Source organism: Mustela lutreola, chromosome 7, assembly GCF_030435805.1.
Source record: "Mustela lutreola isolate mMusLut2 chromosome 7, mMusLut2.pri, whole genome shotgun sequence".
Classification (NCBI taxonomy): Eukaryota; Metazoa; Chordata; class Mammalia; order Carnivora; family Mustelidae; genus Mustela; species Mustela lutreola.
In genome coordinates this window covers 52,883,102-52,904,743 of record NC_081296.1, presented here as the reverse complement: position 1 = coordinate 52,904,743, position 21,642 = coordinate 52,883,102, and the positions used below count along the sequence as shown (strand labels likewise).

The 21,642-nt window shown below is 47.4% G+C and overlaps 1 protein-coding gene across 20 annotated transcripts in view; it reads left to right on the top strand.

The window, feature by feature from the left end:
• MEGF11 (multiple EGF like domains 11) overlaps positions 1-20,999 on the top strand; it is a 343,613-nt gene extending 322,614 nt beyond the window's left edge. For 6 of the 20 annotated variants that reach the window (XM_059180860.1, XM_059180846.1, XM_059180858.1 and 3 more), the window contains exons 17-26: positions 424-552; positions 1,048-1,176; positions 1,718-1,846; positions 3,312-3,548; positions 5,072-5,190; positions 7,118-7,184; positions 7,796-7,897; positions 10,630-10,686; positions 17,372-17,578; positions 18,211-20,999. In XM_059180860.1, the coding sequence (XP_059036843.1) occupies positions 424-552; positions 1,048-1,176; positions 1,718-1,846; positions 3,312-3,548; positions 5,072-5,190; positions 7,118-7,184; positions 7,796-7,897; positions 10,630-10,686; positions 17,372-17,578; positions 18,211-18,371 (1,337 nt within the window). In that variant the 3' untranslated portion in view covers positions 18,372-20,999. Of the gene's footprint in view, positions 1-423; positions 553-1,047; positions 1,177-1,717; positions 1,847-3,311; positions 3,549-5,071; positions 5,191-7,117; positions 7,185-7,795; positions 7,898-10,121; positions 10,166-10,629; positions 10,693-11,042; positions 11,269-11,565; positions 12,172-17,371; positions 17,579-18,210 lie in introns of those variants that run through there. The other 14 variants (XM_059180847.1, XM_059180862.1, XM_059180850.1 and 11 more) reach the window with 14 other exon arrangements.
• Positions 21,000-21,642: the final 643 nt, after the last annotated feature.

Genomic DNA, 21,642 nt, shown 5'->3' with positions numbered 1-21,642 from the left:
CTGGTGGAGACACAAGTGTCATCCTCAGGGAGCTCAGCAGCTCAAAGAAGGGAGGCCCTTATCCTGGGGAAGCCCCCATCGTCACGGGAAGTTAACACAGTGTTCACACTGTAAACTGCTATGCTTAGTTTACCACACCCACCCACCCACACGCTCCAGATCACAGCCAGTCCCCCAAGAAGGGAAGTTCAGGAGCCCTCAGAGCTGGGAGAGTGGGCAGAGAATCTGGGCCTCATGGGAATCCCGGGTAAGTGGGCCAAGAGGTGAGTGGAGGAGTTCCGGGAACAGCGTGTCAGGAAAGCCGGGGAATACCAGCTGGGCGTGTGGTGGCATCTCAGCTGATGGGCCATCCCCCTTCCTCTCTCCTTTTCTGTCTGCTTCGCTCTGCCTTGCCCTCACCCTGTGCCTCCCACCCACCCCCAGCTTGCCCCCCAGGGTTCTGGGGCCCCGCCTGCTTCCACACATGTAGCTGCCACAACGGGGGGAGCTGCAGCGCTGAGGACGGCACCTGCCACTGCACCCCTGGCTGGACTGGACTCTTCTGCACGCAGCGTAAGTCCTGCCTTCAGGCCTCCCAGCTATTCGGAGTCTCATGCTGCGGCCTGCTGGCTGCCTTGGGCATCGTCCAGGCCTGTGGAGGGAGGGACGACGCAGGCCCAAGGGCCAGCAGCTGCCCCCACCCCACCCAAGGAGTAGGAAAGCTGGGTAGATTCACGGGCTTGAAGAGCCCCAAGTCCTGGGAAGTCAGGACTCTAAGGCGCTCCAGCACTCAAGACCTGAGCCCGTGGACAGTGGGGCCCAGAGAGGGAGGAACAGTCTGTGGCTACGCAGCAGGCGGACCCCAGCCTGGCCTCTCCGTGCTAAGGCACCTTTGTCTAAAGGACTCCTCACAGCGACCCCTACCCCTTCAGCCTGAGCATCTGCCATGCAGAGATGGCTGAGGTGAGGTGCTCGGTCTCAAAGGGCCTCGCCCTGTACTCAGAGGCAGCAGATAACAGGTTTGGTCCCAACTGTACTGCTGCAGTTGTCCCCACCCTGTTTCTCCAGGCTGCCCTGCAGCGTTTTATGGGAAGGACTGTGGGCGTGTGTGCCAGTGTCAGAATGGCGCCAGCTGTGACCACATCAGCGGCAAGTGCACCTGCCGCACGGGCTTCACCGGGCGCCACTGTGAGCAGAGTAAGCTGTCCCTATCCCTACCCCTGCCCCTTGGTGTTGGTGCCAGGCATCGGCCTCCTGCCAGGGAAGCCTCACCCCGACCCCCGCCAGTCTACTCATTCAGGGCTGTCCCCTTCCTGTTCCTGGACTTCTGGAGCAGCTTCCAAGAAACAGGGCTAAAGAGGGTCATGCCTACATGGATGTTTGTAGCGAGGCTTCCTCCAGCTGGGAGTGGTGCTGAGAGCAGAACGGAGGCCTGAGGGAATAAAGGGAGGCAGATCTTCAGTTCTCTGAAGCCTCAGTGGTGCCCAGCTCAGGGCCCCGCATGCAGAAGATGCTGCGTACGTGTGTCAAGTACAGAGGAAGTGGAAGTGGATGTCCCCCACACTCAGGGCAGAGGTGCTCCGTCCACCCCCAAGAATCAAACCAGCCCACAGTGGGAGCCACAGGGAAATAGGTTTTACTCCTACAGTTGGAAATGCCTAATCACAGCTGGCCCCATGTGGCAGGGGGAGAGTGGGTGTGTCTCACCGTCTGTCCATTTCTTCTTCATGCTCTACAGGATGTGCGCCGGGAACCTTTGGCTACGGGTGTCAGCAGCTGTGTGAGTGCATGAACAATGCCACCTGTGACCACGTCACTGGCACCTGTTATTGCAGCTCAGGATTCAAAGGAATCCGGTGTGACCAAGGTATACATAGGTGGAGAGTCCCTAGGCCGGGGGCTAGGACCTAGGGAGATTCCAGTGGGAATGACTGGATTTCACAAGGACAGCTTGCGACTTTGCTTTATTCAGTTTTGGAAGGAAAGCAGAAGGGGTGTGTTGCAGGGAGGCAGGTGGTGCAGGAGCCTCTCGGTCACGGCTTCCCCAAGCTCATCCTTGACAAGTTTCCTGTGAGTCAAACAAGGGGAACCACAAGCTCGTCCTGTGGAAGAGCCAATGGACAGTTGAAGATAGGCCCAGTTCTGGTTGTGTCATTACCTGCTAGATGTCCTAGGCAGGTCATTTCCTTTTACTGGGCTTATTATTCCACATGCGAAGTGGGAAGAGAGTAATCCTTGTCTTCGAGCACAACACAAGGCTCTTTTGAGGGCCAAGGAGCCCAAAAGGGCTTAACCCTGGCTCCAGGTCTACAGAGGACACCCCATAGTATGGTTGTGAGGACCAAGTTGAGACAATATAGAGAACTTGGCACAGTCCTGGCACATAAGCAAGCACTCAGTAAATGATTCTGTATACATACAAACCCCTTGTGAAGTGCTGCAAGGAAATAAGGGAATATATTGTTTGTTCTAGAAGATGGGGAGTAAGAAATAGGCTTTCAATTTACTCACATAACAGAAAGGGGGCCAAAGGCATTTCCATTGCATTCTGATGCTATTTAGAATGATAATGCAGGGCGTTATTTCCCTGAGGATGCTGGCTAGCTCCGTTTGGCCAGTTGCTGATGATGGCCAAGGAGAGCCGGCCAGCAGGATGACCTCCACCATGGGCTTAGCATCAGCGTGGAGAGTTAGCCCACACATCCATCATCAAGAGGGGTTCTGTGGACAGTATTCCTGGGCACAAAGGCACACTCTTGTTGCCAGTCTGTCATACGGTGCTCATGGTTCCCTGCGAAGGGTGGGATTTACTGTCCCCATGTTACAAATGAGCGAACGGAGGACTTAGAGTCACACAGCTGATAAGCAAGGACATGGCCTGAGTCCAATTTTTCCCAACTCCTGAGGAACCTGACTTTACCAGTTACTGGTTATATGATCTTGGGTAAGTTATCTAACCTTGCGATGACTCAGTTTCTTCATCTGTGCAAGGGAAATAATTAAATAGTCCCTATCTCCTATGGCTGCTGGGAAGATCAAATCAGTGAATATCTCTAACTCACTTTTTAGAACAAAGTACTCAGTAAACATTCGTTGTTACTTTATTTGCCATCCATGATCACATTTGTTCTTTGTCATAAACCTGGAACTCCATCCTCTGGAGGTAGTTGAAGAAACAGGCATAGTGAGGGATAGGATCACACAGGGATTGAAGAACAGGGCCAAAGACCAGAACCCAGGTCCCTTAAATTTAGAGGAATCTAGGCCCTGGGCCAGGATCTGCAGAGCAAGCATGCCTGCCCCAGACTCAGGTCCTCCCTCTCCATCCACAGCTGCCCTCATGATGGAGGAGCTGAATCCCTACACCAAGATCAGCCCAGCGCTAGGTGCAGAGCGACACTCGGTGGGTGCTGTCACGGGCATCGTCCTCTTGTTGTTCCTCATTGTGGTGCTGCTAGGCCTGTTTGCTTGGCGCCGGCGGCGACAGAAAGAGAAAGGCCGTGACCTGGCGCCCCGTGTCTCCTATACACCTGCCATGAGGATGACCAGCACTGACTACTCGCTTTCAGGTAAGGGCTATGCCCCCAGCGTCCCCTCTCCTACCCCAGGAGGAGCCACATGATATCCTGGGCACCCGGGTTTACTGCTCAACGTGGGTGGTCATGCTTGTAGGATTGCCTGCTGCGGCTCGATGCTCAGACTCTCTTGGAGAGATAGTGGGGGTGGAGAGCAAAAACCTACTTGGGAAAAGTAGATGGGGTTTTATGAGATTGTCATTTCCTGGGTGCCTAGCTCTGAGCAGCTATGTTAGGAGTCTCCTTCCGTTTCCCCAGAGCTTCCTTCCCATCTTTCTCACCAGGCTTTGGTCATAGGAACAGTAACTTTCCTAAACTCTCAAGGGTAACCTCTTCTCAGCCCAGTGCCTGAGCCACCTCAAGAAACTGGCCCTGGGGCTGTTTCCAAGCCCTGTTCCATCTTTGCTTCCTTGTTGAAGGCCTCAGAGCACCCTCCCTCCCAGTTTCCAGAGTTAGAAGGGCCCTCTTAATACATTAGAAGGTGATGGTGTCTGACTTGGGGTGGGGGAGAGTTGAAAGTTTGGGCAATGACCCAGTATGTCCACAAACGTGGTAGTATCTCCAATGGGCATTCTATCTAGAGTCTGAAACAGATGGAGGTGGGGTTTTGGGGCCAGATTCCTTCCTTTCTCCTGAACCTGGGACTGTTGCCTTAGAAAGGAGGCTTTTAGCTTTATATTTAGTCAAACGGAAGAGGTCAAAATGCTCTGAAATTGCCCAAAGCCCTGGGCCACAGGACACTGGGCCTGTCTGGGTAGGCACAAGGATGATCACTTTCTCCAGCTGGCTCCATGCAGCCTCCAGCATCTTGGACTTAGAAAACCAAGATCACATCAGCCCATTCCTGCTAAGTACTGCCCACCATGTGCCCACTCTATGCGAGGTACTACAGGGTAGACAGGGGTAGTCCAGGTGCAGACCCTGTCTTCAAAGAGCTCCTGGCCTACTTGTCTCCCTGGGTTTCAGCCAAAGCAAATATCCCCTGACGAACTCGCAAGCCCAGAGAGGATTAGGGGATTTTCTTCTATGCCTGTAATGAGTAAGTCTGGCCAGTTTTCCCACATCACTCCACTGGAATTCCCCTACACTATGGAGGGGTCCTGGAATCTGTAAGATTCTCAGCTGGGGCTGAGAGGAGAGGGATTCTCTTTATTGCCTCATTGCTGGGAGAGATCTCTGGAAGGAGGCAGGGGAAGCCAGTACAGCCCTATGCAGCAGCTCAGGGACATAGGAGGCTGTCAAAGCCAACACTCCTCTCCATGCTCTAGTTGCTGGGTGCCACCCTCCACACCCGCAAGCCTGACATGCCCTGCAGGGAGGGACACTGTGAAGAAAGAGGCAAAGTAGCTCTACAGACTTCTGTGGGGGTAGTGGATACCAGAAAGCTTGGGGGATGGGGGACTTAAGTGTCTCTCTTTGCAGAGCACTCCCAAGGCTGCTCAGCTCAAGTGTTAATATTGGAGTGTCTCATGCCAGAGGCAGGGATATGATGGTGTGGCACCTTGTTCTCTTCCCAGATTTGTCTCAAAGTAGCAGCCATGCCCAGTGCTTTTCCAATTCCAGCTACCACGCACTGGCGTGCGGGGGGCCTGCCACCAGCCAGGCCAGCACTCTGGACAGGAACAGCCCCACCAAGGTACCGGGTCCCCGACTCCCCAGCCCCCTACCCACTGTCCTCCCAGGGAACCCTCACCTCTGCCCAAGAAGGAACCACACCCCAGATGGAGGGTTCATGTAGAACCAACTGCCAATACATTAAACACAGCCCTGTGATCCATAGGACATATAAACACTCTGTGAAGCATTTAACAGGAAGCCAGCAGGTTACATGGAACTAACAAGTGCCATCTAACCAGCAGACATCACATGTAACCAACCTACAGCATCCCTCAATAGGAAATACACCCCCGCACCCGTGTGTAACGAACTGGTACCAAATCATGTGATCGGCACGTAGAGCCTTCTCAGATAACCATGCAGCCATTTTTGCTCTATAACGTATGTAATCAAAACACTGCACCACCTACCACCAATCACTGCAGAGCATTTCCAACACCACACATGCAAACAGCACCTTAGAGAGTAACCACTGGTACTCAGGTACCACCAAGATGCCCTTATATCTGGCAGACACGTCATTGCTACATACCCGCTACCATATTTTGCAATCAGAACCAACACAAGAGACAGGAAACCCAAACATCAGTCGTAGCCAATTCATTGACAGCGAACCCTTCAGGCCTTCAAGGACAGGTGTGCACCAGCCCGGACAGGGTCCACCCTTCGCTGCTCCCAGCATAACCCTGGCTGGTGGCAAGATCTCCTCTTTTAATAAATCACAGGCCCTCAGGCAAGGATGTTTCGGCACACATGGGTAGGGAGCAACAATCCCCCACCCCCACCCCGGCCGCCAGTGGTGTGCCTGGACCTGTACTGGGGAGAGCAAGAGGTTCGGAAATGTCAACAGCCTCAAGTACCAAAAGGTCTGACAGGCTCCCGCTGCACACCTCCTGACACCACCTAAGCATATGCACGCGCACACACACACAGACCCCTTCACACGCATACATATGATAGCAGGACCATGAGGAGGGCAATTGCAGGGCTCCTGGCCTCCTGTACAGGAAAGATGGACAGAAGCAGTTTTCATGTTCCAAGCCTCTGCCCTAGAGCTCTGGGAATCCTTTTATCCTGTGGCCCCACAGAAAATGTCCACCAGTCCACAAGTCTGGTGGCAGTTCAGCTTGAACCCCCTAACATAACACAGGGGCAACCACAGTCAAACCAGAAGGCCAAGGCCACTTTCTGCCACTTGTTCTCAGCCTCAGTTTTCGTATGAAAGGGAAGGGCTGTAAACAGTATGTCCCGAGGCCCCTGTGCAAAGTCTGTAGCCCTCAGCCCCACAGCTTTGGTCCCTCTTCCTGTGTTACTCCTCAGCTTGGACTCTCATTCCCAGCTTCAGTTTTAGGCTTGTCTGAGGAGCTGGAAGCTGAGGGAAGGGAATCTGGATTTTCCTAGTATGAGGCTCTTGCTTATTCACTAGACCCGTATTATCAAGGCTGCAGCAAGTCAGAAACAAATAATGTGAAGGACAAGCCTTTCCCTTGCTCACAGAAGGGAGCAGGTAGGTAGCAAGGGTGACCACGTTGTGGCAGACAGCCTTAGCACCTCCCTTTGTACTGGCGATGGCCTCAAGTTGCATCTGAGACACTGCCACAGCCAGTTCTCCTACAGCTCAGTCCCACCTAGCTGACCTACTTCCCTGTCAGGGCCAGCCAGCTAGGCTCAGGCCACTTCTTGGCTCTTGGGCAGCCCTGCCCTACTTTGTCCCAAGGGCTGGGAACCCTATAACTTCAGCCAGACAGCTTAGAAGGGGGTAGATTCCACTGCCACTGATCTCAGTCATGCCCTGGTGCACCTAGCTCTTCCTTCCCCTCAATTATCTGAGGTGTAGCTGGGTCAGGATCATCACGGGGTGGGTACGCAAGGCTGGACAAAGTGAAGACTGGGCAGGGGCACCTCGGGAGCAAAGGGATTAACTTGCTCTCCTACTCTCCAAACAGCTCAGTAACAAGTCCCTTGACAGAGACACAACAGGCTGGACCCCCTACAGCTTTGTGAACGTGTTAGGTCAGTAGTGGCTTGAATCTAATCCCCTGCCATCATGTCCCACCTGTTCTCCTTTTTCCACATTGAAAGGGTCTCTGTCCTAGCTCTAAAAGAGGAGGTTAGTAGATGAATCCTGAGCATGGGTTCCCCCAGGGAGAAGGGGTGTGAGGAAACTCAAGCCCTTGTTTTCAGTTCTCATAAGCAAATGAAGCCCAGGATGTCCTTCATTTCTAGTAGGGGAGAGTGGCTATGATCTGTGGACCACAAAGGAGGCAGCTAGGGCCTGGAAATGGGGCTTCCAGATGTGGGCAAGAGATTTATTCACCGTTTGGGAAAGGGACCCTTGCCTGATCCAGGCCCTGCCAAGGTACTCCTTTCCAAGGGCTTCCTTCCTCTGCCCACTGCCCTAGTGGGCATCAATTCCAGTGGTTGGGGGGGTGGGCAGGGGTAGCGAGAGAGGAAAGGTAGGTGGCCTCAACTCTAATAGATGCCCTGGCCTTATCCCTCTAGATATTATACATCGGGGCCCTGACTCCTTCCAGCCTGCCCAACCCTGACCCCCTCCATACTCCCCACCCTGCCATACCAGGGCCCTGGGAATAATGGCTCCTCCCTGTCATTCCTCTCACTAGACTCCCATTTCCAGATCAGTGCCCTGGAGGCCAGGTACCCGCCCGAGGACTTCTACATTGAACTTAGACACCTCAGCCGCCCCGCTGAGCCACACTCACCAGGTTAGACTCCCCAGCCCTACCCTCTACCCACTGGGCTCCCTAGGCTTTCCTAACAGCTCAGACCCAGCACCTGCCCTACCCCTTCCTGCCCCTTGACTCACCTGCATGGTCCCAGAACTCTCCCTTTTGGGCCCTCCTCCTTCCCAACATGGTTAGTCTATAAACCCAATCCCGTATCTAAAGGAAGCTTGCCTGGATTCATCCCCATCACCCCTTCTGCTCCTGTCATGGTCAGTGGGTGTGGACAAACTGACGGGTATTACGTGAAAGGGACACAACATAATTGTACTCCCTACAGGCCACAGAATACAACCCTAAACCACTGAGAAATGACTTGAGGATGGGAACACCTTTGGGGTTCTCTGAGCCCTATGAGTGTGGATGACAAGCCTGGTGTCCTCCAGAGAGAGAGAGACCCTAGACCCACCAGTGGCTCAGGTCAAGCTCTCCCAGATCATACGGTAGGGTTGTCAAGCAGGGATCTGGAGAGGCTGGGGTAAGATGTGCCCACCGTCATCCTCTCTGCTCTGTATTAAGCTCAAGCTAGTGGCTTAGGGAAGATGAAAAAAGCAGACTTGCAAAGTCAGTCCTGCTGTGGGAGGATGTGGAGTTATAGAAATAGGTACCATAGGAACTAAGCATAAGAAATTAACAGAGAATACAGCCTCCCTAACAAGTGGCCTCTCAGGCAGGACCTTAGTATACTGGAGAACCCTCGGGCTCTGGCTGGTTTCTAGAGCTCAAGGAAATGCAGCTCTGCCAACCCTGGGTGCAATAGCACTAAGAAGCATGAAGGTTCTGAATTTATCTGCCTGCTGAGCAGCTGTGGGCTGCAAAGACTCTGAGTCTGCACCTAGGAGTCTGTGTTCTTGGCTGTGGGTCCCCTGGCCGCGTCTAGATCTTTCAATAACCTCACCAAATACAACCATTTACCACCCCCCCCACACACACACACACCTTCCTCCCACCCCTGCCACACACGCATACTACCACCATGCTGTATGTCTTTCCCCAGGGGCGCATGGTCTGGGCTCAGCCCAGATTTCTCCCCGCTTCAGAGATGTACACTCTACAGTGTAGCCAGAGCCACCCCATGCTATCATTTTGTGGCTTACACTAAGGCAGGCTGGTGGCTAATGGAAGAGAATACTTAGGGAGATCCAGTTTCTAGTTCATGTAGTGTCAGACAAGTCACTGCCCCTCTTTGGGCCTCAGTTTCCTGGACAAGTTAACAGCCTCAGGGAGGGTGAAGGAAGCCCTTGTCTAGTATAAAGGGATGCCAACTGATGCCAGAGATACACACTTCTAATCTTATTTCTGAAGGGCACAGGTACCTATAGGCCTTTTAGGAGAACAGCAAACCAGAAGAAAACTTGGACTGGTTCTGCCTTACCAGTCAGTAATGTGGGGAAGGCAGGCAGATTAAAACAGATTCCTACAAACTGAATTTAGGAACTCAGTGGAGGAGGTAATGGTATGGGGATGTATCTAAACAACATTGGGTTGGCCTTCAGTGTCCAAAACAGGGAGAGCCGAGTGGAGTCATATTGTACTTCAGTAATTACTTGATGCATACCTTGCCTGATAGTATGTCCTCAGTTAAAAGCTGAAAAAAAAAAAAAAATGGACTTTGAGCAGAGTCATCGCAGTTCTCAACCTAAAAATGCCAGACAGCTTCTTTTCTGGTATCACCAGCAACAAAGAACCTGAGCTTGGTCCCTGAAGTTTAATGTCCTGCCTCTGGCTACAGCTTTAGGACCATGCATTGTAGGAGCTGGATAAACTGACAGCCAAAAGGGAGAAAAAATCCTTCCGGATTAAGAACACTAGTAATGCTTTTCAGGGGCGCCTGGGTGGCTCAGTGGGTTAAGCCGCTGCCTTCGGCTCAGGTCATGATCTCAGGGTCCTGGGATTGAGTCCCACGTCAGGCTCTCTGCTCAGCGGGGAGCCTGCTTCCTCCTCTCTCTCTCTCTCTGCCTACTTGTGATCTCTCTGTCAAATAAATAAATTAAAAAAAAAAAATCTAAAAAAAATAAAAAATAATAAAAAAAAAAAGAACACTAGTAATGCTTTTCAAAGACAACTCTCAATTATATATAAATGGTCCACTCCCCAAAATGGGTAACTAAGACAGCGGACCATGGAGGGGAGTGATTATATCCTGGAAAGATGACTAATCAAGAATCTCAGCCACCAGTCCCCTTCCCTCTCTGGTTCCCTTCAGTCAAGCTTCAGATCCAGGAGAGGAGGCAGGACCAGAGCTGAGAGGTAAGAAACAGTCTTCAACGCCATTCTAAGATCCAAAAGAACTGGGATTTGGAATGTCATGCACCCCTTCCCTAAGCTAGAACTGGCCCTGATTCATTCCTTGTCCCTGTACTTCTGGAGCTTGGAACTTCACCTATAGTAACTGCAGATGGCATGAGAACTGCCTGTGACCACCTGGTGGAAGAGGGAGACACACCCCTCAGAGTAAGGTTAAAGAGGAAGCAGGCGGCACATGCCAGGGGGCGCTGTAGCTCACCACTAATGCTTCTGAACCCTGTAAGAATTCCTGCATGGTCCAAATGATTTAGAGTAGATTAAACCCAGAATAATCCTCTAGCACTAAAAAACTAATTTAATGGGTAGGGGAGGGAGAAAAAAAAGGCAAGAAAAAATAAAGCAAAAACATATGCGGTCTAAGTAAGTATCACTCACCCCATTTCTCTCTTTATACTATTTTAATGCAGGTGCTTGTGGAATGGATAGACGTCAGAACACATACATTATGGACAAAGGCTTCAAAGGTAGAGTATCCAATCCTGACGCCCCATTAGAAAGGGCTTAGCAAGATAAACAGTACAGATGTGAAATGACCAGGAATTCTACCAGAGAGACACTGCACACATCCCTTACCTCACTCCCCCCCAAAGTAAAAAGACCACAGGACCTGGGGCTGCTGGGTAGCTCTGCTCAGGAGGAGCAATCATAATAATAATGAATTTATATTTCGATTTAAGTTGCACCTGCTTAGCAAGTGCTTCTGGGTTTTTTAGAGATGCCAGCTAAATGTCTTCGGAAATGTAGAATGTCATTAACCAGCCAATTAGTATGAGTTAAATTGATTATAAATTCTGAAATAAAGTCAATCTACCTGCCCCAGAGGCCTCCTGTCGTTGTGCTGGCGAGGACTGCCACCCTGCACCTGCTGGCTTTCTGGAGCACAAGGAATGAAAATAATACCTAGCGTTAATACTGTATGGCACTGCACCCTCGAGATCTCTGCCCCTGAGAGCGGGGAGGTCGGGACTAATCCCAAGCACATGGGAACTGTAAGTTGGATCATCCTTCTAGGAAGTCTGTAAGTGAAACCAAGGATGAAGGTCAGGTCCTGCCCTCGGCTTAGGCTCTACGTTTCAATAACAGAATGTGTGAAATAGGTGGCTTTGGAACTATGTCACTTACTACTTTATTAAGTATTAACTGTGACCCTAGACTGGGAGCACTCCAAGGCCCAGTTTCCTCATCTGCAAGGTCAGGGTAATTATGCCTATCCTGTAGTCTAATGACTATCCTAATGTCTAATAAGATTATTATGAGTATCTAATAAAAATCAGATGGGAAGTGTTTTTTGCCTCTTCTAAAGGGTTGTACTAATGTAATAGGGCTGTCCTTTTGTCTCTGAGGTCTATTTAGGAGTCTCAGCCACGCTGAAAGAGACGATCAACAGCAAAGATCCCAGTGGCTATCACAGATCTAGCCGTGCACCAAGACCACCTGGAAAGCTTCTTAAACATACAGAGGTCCACACCCCCTATTGCCAAGACTCTGAAGGAGTAATCTAGAGTCCTGGAGTCTCCATTTGTTATTAGTACTTCAGGGCATTCTTAGGCAGCATATGTCATCCAACTAATACTTGGGAACCACTTGCCTAGACTGACCCAGATTTCCGGGATTACTGTTCTGGTTTTTCAGACTTAGCCTTAGTTATACCTGAGCCACAACCATTTCCTAACCAAGGAGAGCCAGTCATCTGTAGCCATCAGTGGAATGGTTATCAGCAGTGGAGCGAGCTAGGGGTCGTTCTGAGCAAGAGAGCAGGAAGGGTCTCCATGAACATGTCAGGATGTGTAGCCCAAGAGAACAATCTGAGAACAGGAGGTCAGTCACCTCTTGGCTTCTGGACAGCCAAAGTTCACTACTCTCTTGGGAACATCAATTCTGGCCATTTTCTGTGTATTGACTCAAACCATCCAAATGGAGGTAAGCACCATTACCATAGTGAATAATACAGTGGTGAGGTGAAGCTAAGAAGAGAAAGCTTTACTGTTTTATCACTGTGACCCAAGACCTCTCAGTTTCTTTCTCAAAGAGGTGTGGGGACTGTGCAGAAAGATCTCTTAAGAGACTTTCCAGCTCCGAAAATATGCATGACTCAAGCATGAGTAAGCTCAGACAGGCCCAGACAGTTCAATAAATGAGCACATAACTCTCCTATGCACTTCGTTGTCCCGTGCATTGCGATTAGGGTGACTGCTTTCAGACTCGAAACCGTAAATGTGTAACAAAGCTAAGGAGGGCAGTGTCTCTGCCTCAGCGTCATTCATTCCTGTTTTGTGGGATCATGTATCTGAGCCCGTAAGTGCAGGGAAGGCCAGATTTTGTTTCACCACTGACTATAATCACTCCTTAAATTAGAGAGATAAGCAGGCTGCCTAGGTACATATGCCAACAGAGGCTGGGAACCAACACACCAGAACAAGAGAATTCAAGAAGAGGAAAATGAAATGTCACAGTTTGGAACTTTACAGAAATACTTATCAAAGACATGGAATAAATCCCACTAACTGGCTGATAAACAAACATTTAATAAACTAGTCTGGACCAGGAACGAAATTACTTCCTAAAACTATTGGGCTAAACCAAATGAGACCCATTAAGAGTGAAGAGTCTGAGTGCTCTCTAAACTCAACGGGCAAGACCCTGGCCTGGAAGTTTTGGATTCGAGTCCTAGTTCTTACTGTGTGTGGCACTGACTGGGTCACACTGTTATTTCCTGGGTTTGATTTTTCTACCTCCATTAGAACGATGAGGTTTGTTGTACTAGCACCATTTCTACGGCCCCCTCCATGTCCTAATTCAGCCAGTGCTCCTTCTTGCCCTTGTTACTTTTCTTCAGCCCTCCGCTGTCATCCCAAAGTTGAACACCACCATGCACTACTTGCTGCGCTAACCCCATTTTACCTCTAAACATCTGTCCATCTCCCCTTCCCCCCTCAACACAATGATACTGTAACAAACTGCCTTAATGTTTAATTCCCTGTCAGGCATTTTAAAGTGCTACAGAAGAAATCCTCCCTGGCACTCTCCTTCACCTTTATGATCCTGAAATCCTGAATCCCACTGGTGCTGCCACAGGGAAGCCACCTGTATGCTCCTTGTTAATCCAGCCTCCACGGGTCTCCTTGCAATAACTTTGGGTTCCCAGATAGTGAGGAGTCCAGTGACATCCTGAAAACTATTTTTAGCCAGTGTAGTTCTCCTTCTGACTCTGAAATCTCCCTTTTCTTCTCACCATATCCTTGTCTCTCAATGAAGTGAAGAATGCTAACCTAGGGCCCAGGAAGAGAAAAGGCATTGTGGCTTTCTAATAATAGTCATAGGCTGAGAAGAAACATGTTCAGTGCCGGGGTTTTCCCCAAGTGTGAAATACTGACTTTACCTAGATGTTTGGGTGAACCTGAAAGTTCCAGTCCCACTCACTAGGTGGCCTTGGAAAATCATTTCCCCTCTCTGGATTTGCTGCTTCCTTTATAAAATGAATGTTTTTAGGCTCATTCCAAAGCCCCTTCAGCATCTGAGGGTAAGAAGACTGTGTGTGATTTGGGAGAGGTGGGAATAAGGTGAGAACAAACAGCAAGGCATTACAAAGCTAAACCTTCAGTCCTGATGCTAATTACAGGCCTTGGAGGAGTGACTCCCCAAAGCTTAAGTAGCTTTGGTGGACGCTTCCCCTGTCCTTGCAAAATGCCCCAAGGGCAGGGACTGGTTGGGGGGGCGGGGCTATAAAAAGACGAGGAAGTATCTCAGAGGGGCTGGTTGCTCTTCCCCTACCCCACCCTCCCTGAGGGCAGGCAGGTAGATGACTCAGCTGAAGAGGCGAATAGCTTTCTAAAGTGTAAGTTTTCCACCTAGCTCTGCCCTTTCCTCCCTCCAGTTCCCACAAATAGAATCCAGATTATTCCATAATCCAACACCCTCTTCTGACCACCTCAAATCACAACACAGAATTCTCCATCCTTTCTTTCCCTCTTGTCCCTTTATGGAAGGTACAGCTTCAGGAGAAACAAATCCCCTCCCCCAAACCCAACTTCTCTTTTATTCACTTAGGGCATCCCCTATTGCACAGCAAACTATTTGCAGTTGTCCCCCTTATCTGTAGTTTCTCTTTCCTCAGTTTCAGTTAGCCCATAGTCACATGATCAAGGTCAATAGTGGCCCGTTACAATGCCTACCTAGGCCGTTCACCTCACCTTACCATCTCACATCATCACAAGAAGGGTGAGTATACAGTACAATAAAGTATTTTGGGAGACCCCATTCATATAACCTATCACATTATAATTGTTCTATTAGTACTGTGTTTAATCTAACTGTGCTTAACTTACAAATTAAACTTTAGCATAGGTATGTACGCATAGGAAAAAACAATATATAGAGGATTCAGTACTATCTGTGGTTTCAGGAATCCACTAAGGATCTTGGAAAGTATCCCTGCGGATTGGTGGGGATGGGGAGACTGCTATATACCCCCAAACTTGAAGGCAGCCTTTTCTGGTGGAAATAAGAAGAGGGGCATGACTAGCTGACGGAGGATCTGCTCTTTGAGCCATAGCTTCAAGACTCCCCACTGCCCTAACTCAATCAATCATGGGATTATCCACAAAAAGCTTAGAGCCTGGCCTTTGTCAGCAGGGCTTGGCCCCACTGATAGAAGGTATTCCTTGCTGAGGGTAAGGGGAGGCTGTTATAGGTGTAATTTGCATTTAGAAATCTAGAACGGGAGGACGGGTAGTAATATGTAAGGGGAAAACACTATGATTGGATATAGGAGAAGATGGGTTGAGCCCTAACTTAATTACTTACTAACATTAGGTACACTTTATGAGCTTCAGCATCCTCATGACTAAAGTAGTAATCATAGCCCTTTCTGCCCAGCCCTCTTCATAGATGTAACAAGTTTCAAATGACCTAACTGGAGTCAATATACTAGAATAAGGGCCACATTTTCTGTCACTATTCCTCAGCTTTCAGAAAACATGCAACTAAGGTAGCCACCAATCAAAGTAAAAGGATGTGCCAGGGTGGGGAGGAGAGGAAGGTATAAAGAAGACTTTTCACTCAGGAGAAGATAGCCCTTCTATAAGCAGTTCTAGTCCTCAGCTTCCAAACCAGCAGCTCTGGGTCATACTGCCTTACTCTTTGGCTACCAAGTTCAGAGAACCCAAAGTGGGACCCATGCTAGGCTTCCTGGATATATCCCCAGCCCCTGTACTAAGAAACAAAGTACTCACTAGAAGCAACTTCATGTGGCTCTGGGCAAACTGTGGCCTAGGACCACCCATAACCCAGTTTCCTCATACGAGCCTCACCAGCACCTGGGCCTGCTCACTGTCCAGCAAGAATGTTTTCTCCTACTCCTCTCTAGGGCTCTATGCTAGAAAGAGGCCACAATCTGAGATGCGACCAAGGTCAACATCTACCCGTGGGCCAGGATGAGAAGGAAAATGCTGAGCCTGGTTGTGGAGCTCACTCTGCTACTGACAAGCAGTGTGACCTGGGGAGGTCACTTCCACGATAAGCCATGGTTTCCTCATAAGGAGTAAAAGGGAAGGAGAGAATTAATTATGGCTTTAGCTACATTGCAGGTATTAGGAATACCTGACTGAACTAATGGGAAAATGTACTTTTGTACAAGACTGAGGAAATGTTACCTGCTGAAACATCCATAACCCCATACTCAGTAAAGTAAATCCCCTCCCAACCAGTCACATGTTGTAGGCGAGAACACTGCTAGTGGTGACACACAACTCAACTGTCAGCCACATGGAATGTTCTGATGTCCCAGGACCTAGTCACCCCTTGAGTTACAATGATCCCTTTATTATTATTATTTTTTACATTTTCATCAATCTCATAAGTTGAAGGCAGAGCATGTGATGGTTCTAGTGGAAGACTGTCCAAGAATTTCACCATCTGCTACCACTTAACAGAAATTCAGAGCTGAGAAATACAGAAATTTCACCATCTGCTACCACTTAGCAAAATTTAGACCTCTGAAGACCACTCATTACTGTCGAGCCCCTACAATTCCATGCTTATTTCTAAACCCCTTGGCTGGCAGATCGTCACAGAACAATGAGGGCCAGAGTTGGCCAGATTACAAAGAATCTAGTGCTTTTTCCAGGCAAGTCTTGGCTCACTGGAAGTGAGCTACAAAAGGCAGTGATCTTCCCAAAAGGGGAAAATGGCATAGAGGTTGAAGGAGGGGCTCCCCTTCCCTTCTGGGACTCCCCATCACTTCCTTCCTCCAGTGAGCTACGGTTAGCCTCATATTTGGAAACTAGTCTGCATCCTTTTGTACCCAAACACAGCCTGAAATGTTGGGGAAAAAGTACCTGAGAGGCAGCAAGAGAGGAAACAGGAGTTCTAGTATCAGAAGAAGATACTGCTAAAATTGGTTTCCATTAGCATTCATAAGTACTGGAACAAGTGACCCCAGAAGATGCAATGGAAGGCTTACTAGACAACAGGAACTTTCCAAAGGCTAGCCTGACACCCAGGTGCTTTTTACACCTCTATTACACTTCTGCCTCCCCCAGCTCTGATCACAAGCTTCTCACGAGCAGGGATGCTGCGGAGTTTGCTGCTTACTAAAGGTTGCCAAACTGCTGGCACCTGTGCCAAATCACACACCTATTTCTTCTGAATCTAAGTTTCTTACTTATCAAAAAGAATTCAGAGGAAGAATGGTATCACAGAACCAACACAGGCCAAGGAGTCCAAGGCATGCAGTCAAGCCTTGGCCTGCCACTTATGAGCTTACAGGACATTAGCCAAGTCACTTTTATCTCTCTGGGCCTTCATCCTATAAAATGCAAAGTATCTACTATCTTTGTAGGATTTTGTAAAAAATTAAATAATAGATGTGAAAGCACATTATGAGTATCTTGAATTAATCCCCTTCTGGTTCTGTACCTGAATACTATGAATAAAAATGTCTCTATCCCTCCAAAAACAAAAGTTTCTTTATGAAAAGAACACTGCCTACCTAGAAAAGCACTCTTCAACACATTTAAAGAAGGAAATCTTGGATTATCATAGGCTTTTACAGATCCAGGATCCTGAAGGCACATCAACTGCAATCTGTTTCTGGTACTGAAATTAAGTCTGTGTCCTTGTATGTCCTAAGAAATCTCTCTTGCCTTACAGATTACATGAAAGAATCCGTGTGCAGTTCTAGCACTTGTTCCTTGAATAGCAGTGAAAACCCATACGCCACAATTAAGGACCCACCCATCCTCACCTGCAAGCTTCCAGAAAGCAGCTATGTAGAAATGAAGTCGCCTATGCACAGGGGGTCTCCGTACACAGATATGCCATCCTTGTCGACATCTAATAAAAATATATATGAAGTTGGTAGGTGTCTCAAATAAGTAACTTAGTGAAATCAGGGAAATAGTGCAGCATATGAAGTAAAAATAAGCCCTCTCCATTCACCCTGTCTTGAAAACACACCCTTCTTTTGTTGCCTTTTAAGGAATCCAAGGTGAATGGTCTTGCCCAGGATCACCCTTCTCTCTCATGCAAGACATCAAATTCCCATGTCAACTCTGCTTTAAAAAGAAATACTAGGGCTACTATAAAGCAGAAATGCTGGGGGTGGGGAAATCAGTGGGCACACACACTTCAGATGATTGCTGATACAAATTCCAGTTTAAAAAGAAAATCAGAACAGACATTTGCAAGCTTCTAAATCACCCTCTTCTACCTTCTCCCAGTTTTACCTATGTCCCTGGGCTTATTGGGAAGACCCCTACCTCTAGGATATTCCAAACCTCTTGGTTTTGACCAGGGCTTGGAATTCTGATAGTACACTCACTTAAGTTTTCCATTTCGTGAGCAAGCCTCAATCCTAACCCTCAAGTATTTACCACACATCTATAAATCCCTGGCTTCTCTCCCTATCCAGTTAAATAGAACTCTGTTCCCCTCAACAGGCCACCAAAGCTAATCTGTTCTCTGAACTCATTTTTCACTATATTCCTTAGAGCCCACTATCAGTGTGGTCCAAGAAGGCCGCGGTCCTAACTCCAGCTATATCCAGAATCCATACGACCTACCTAGGAACAGCCATATTCCTGGTCACTATGACCTCCTCCCAGTCAGACAAAGCCCTGCCAATGGGCCCTCCCAGGACAAGCAGTCTTGAGAGAGAGAAGTCTCTCTCTTGCAATGTGCTCTGCTGAACATTCTGACTCTGAAAGAAGACAGTCCCTTGATACAGACTGACTCCACCTGCGTGTTAGTTATTATTTCCATCTGGAACTAAAGAAGAGCTTCCAAGTGGGACTGGGTAACTGTTCAAATGGTCTGTTCACAAGGGCAAATCCTATCACTCACCCACACCTAACCCCAAATGCCCAGGATTACATGATCTTTTAAAACACTTAAGACCCAGCTACTCATCAACATCAGCTAAATATAGATATTGATATACTTAATCCTCTGAAACATGTCGCCTATTAGGAAGCATATAAGCATAGGTTTCACGAATCTTCCTGGAGGAAAAGGGGAACTGGGGAGGGATAAGAATTACTTTAAAGCTCCTGAAATGTGTATGTGCTTTTGATTGCTGTTACCATCAACATCTGTTTTATTACCTAAGGTAAATAGCACACAGACATAAAAAGCGTGCTGTTATCAATCCTAAAGTACCTGTACATCTATGTCCGATCTGTAAAATTGCAAGTCAAGATTATGGTATATAGTCTAATACTGACAATTTCAATTTTTTAAAATAAGACTTTAGAAAATGCAAACTAACTTTCCTTCTTCTGCCCTTCATGGTAGTAGGAGGAGAAGTTTCCAAAGTACAGCAGCCTCTTTCAGTCTACAATGATTTCTAGGCCAGCTTTACCAAATCTTACTGATTCAAGGTTCAAGAACATTGCCAAGTCATGCCTAGCCTGGTCATAGCTCTTCAATCCATCCAACACCTGAGTCATGCCATGTGAAACAGAACTCTTGAGATGATGCCTTTAAGCAAGCAGTCACAGACTGGTAAGGATGAAGTATCCCTAAAAACAGCTATTTGGCCTCCCAAATTTATTTGGCTGGCATTCCTTGACTCAGGAGAGTACTTGTTTTCAAGCATTTCTTCATAAATCTTGAGCCTGATGTAGTATAGAACCTAAAAGTGTAGAAGAAATTAGATAAAAGTGGATATAGCAAGTTTAATAAGCTGCTTAAAAGTACATGATGCTTTTTGATGGAACTAAATGAACAGATGGACTGTAGTCAGTTGCTGTAACCTGATGTAAAACTTTACAGAAAACAGCAAATAAGGATATGAAGTACTTCTACCTTAAAACCACCACCTACTGAGATGGCCAAAAACGTATTACAATGAGCTAATTCTCCAGATCCCAGTACTTAGACATGTCCATACCTTCCACTACTAAACAGGTAAACTGGGGCTCAGTTTGAGTCAAACTGGAGCCAACTCCCAAGCCCTAAAAGAGAGAACCTTCTCACAAGAATTAAAGACCAGAAGGGCAAAGCGAGGAAACTAATGGTCACCCCTATACCACTCCGTCCTCTGATAACAGCCAGCCAGTAAAAAAATACTTCCAAAAAGGTAAACAGAAGTGGAACTAAATGACTGAGAAGCTGGAAGAGCAACTACAGCAAAGTGTGGGAATCCTGAAGCCCTTGATACAACCCAGAAGTCTGCCATGGAACCCATTAGCTGGGGCAATGACCAGAAAGGCAAGAAAATCAATACATGAGTAAATCCCCCTCCCTCACTTCACTAACGGCTTAAGCAAATTTCACTGTTAGGGGAAAACATAGAATACTTACATGAATGCTGCATGCGTGCATGGGAGCAAGTGATCAGCAACAGCAAACTTCCTTTCCACAAAAGCCTTATGAAATATAAATATTAGAAAATTCCTTTGTAGACCCAAGTAAATATTTCTCATACATATGTAGAAAGGAATAGAGATAAGAGACTTACCTCAGTATTTCAGAGCAGCAAGTGCTCAATTATCTTTGTAAAGCAAGGAGCAAGAAGCATGGCGAAGTCAGACCAGCCAGGACAAACTTCATCTCAATCCCAGGCTTTGCCTTCGTCCCCTACCCCGCATGCACAGTACTGCTGCCTGGCACACTGCAAATAAGCAGCATCATGCAAGTTTCAAGTGTCACCTCTTGTTTGCTGACTATCTTATGAGCAAGATTCAGCAAGAGGGAGCATGGTGGAGCTGCTAACGCACAGGGTCAAGAGAATTGAGTGTTACTTGCCCTCTCTGGGCTCCTTTCTTTCTCATGTATTAAGGGGGGGGGAAGGAAAGAGAGGTACAGAGCTCTAATAATCCTCTGGCTCTGGCATTCTATGACCGTTAAAGAAATGTAATACAACTCAAATTAGGCAATACAGAGGAGAAGGGAAAGGCAGAGGGTGTGATTCATCTATGGTGACAACAGTTGCCTTCACATATCTAAGAGTTACTGGTAAAAGACATTTCAATCTTACAGAGCAACTGTTAGGAACTTCTGTCTAGCACTATCACACATGGGTTATGGTCAACCTAAATATGTGCACTGTGTATTATATTGGCAACTTGGAAAGATCTGTTTATTTTACAGAAACCAGTTTTCACTCAGTGATGTGCATTCAATTCAAATGAATAAAGAAAACACTATTATTGTACAATAGCATAAGTGATACTATGAAATGGCAATACTTTTTTTAAAAACCCAGATTTGTAATATATTTGTTCACTGTGCAAAGGGACCATACCTTGTACAAAATAAAAGGAATTTCTCAAACTAATTTAACAAGAATGCCTACTGTTGTGTTGCACATTGAAAAGATGTCTATAATCTACAACTTAGGTTTAAAAGGTAGAACTAAACTACATTTTGTGTAGTCACTTTAGGCAGCCAGAGAAGTGAAAATTATCCCAATAGATGCTTGACAATAAAGTGAACAAGTTCTACCATATTTATAACAAGAGTCTCTTGCTTTAAAGTAATGAATGGGAACAACACATTCTTGTCTAAAAATTATTGAAAAATCTCATACACATCAAATGCTCAGATAGAGAATTTCTCTGCTTTCACAAAGATTTAAACTCAAAGGCAACTATTATAGCCTGTGCTCAGCTCCAGAGGCACAAAGGTACTTCTATGGGATGGAATAAAAGCAAGTGTAAGGCCTATCTAATTTGCATACATACAATGAATAGCTTTCCACTAGTAGAAGCTATCATCCAGTATATTACTGTGGGTGCATGTTTTAGGACCTTTTAAAACATAACCTTGTGACCTCACTGGTAAAGAAACAGCAGGATTAATTTTGTAGTAAAACACGGATGCTAAAAAAAATAGCTCACTGGATGCTTTCAAATTAAGTTTAAAAATTTTTCTTCATACCTGCAAAATTTGTACATAATCCTATTTAAGTCAACCTAAGC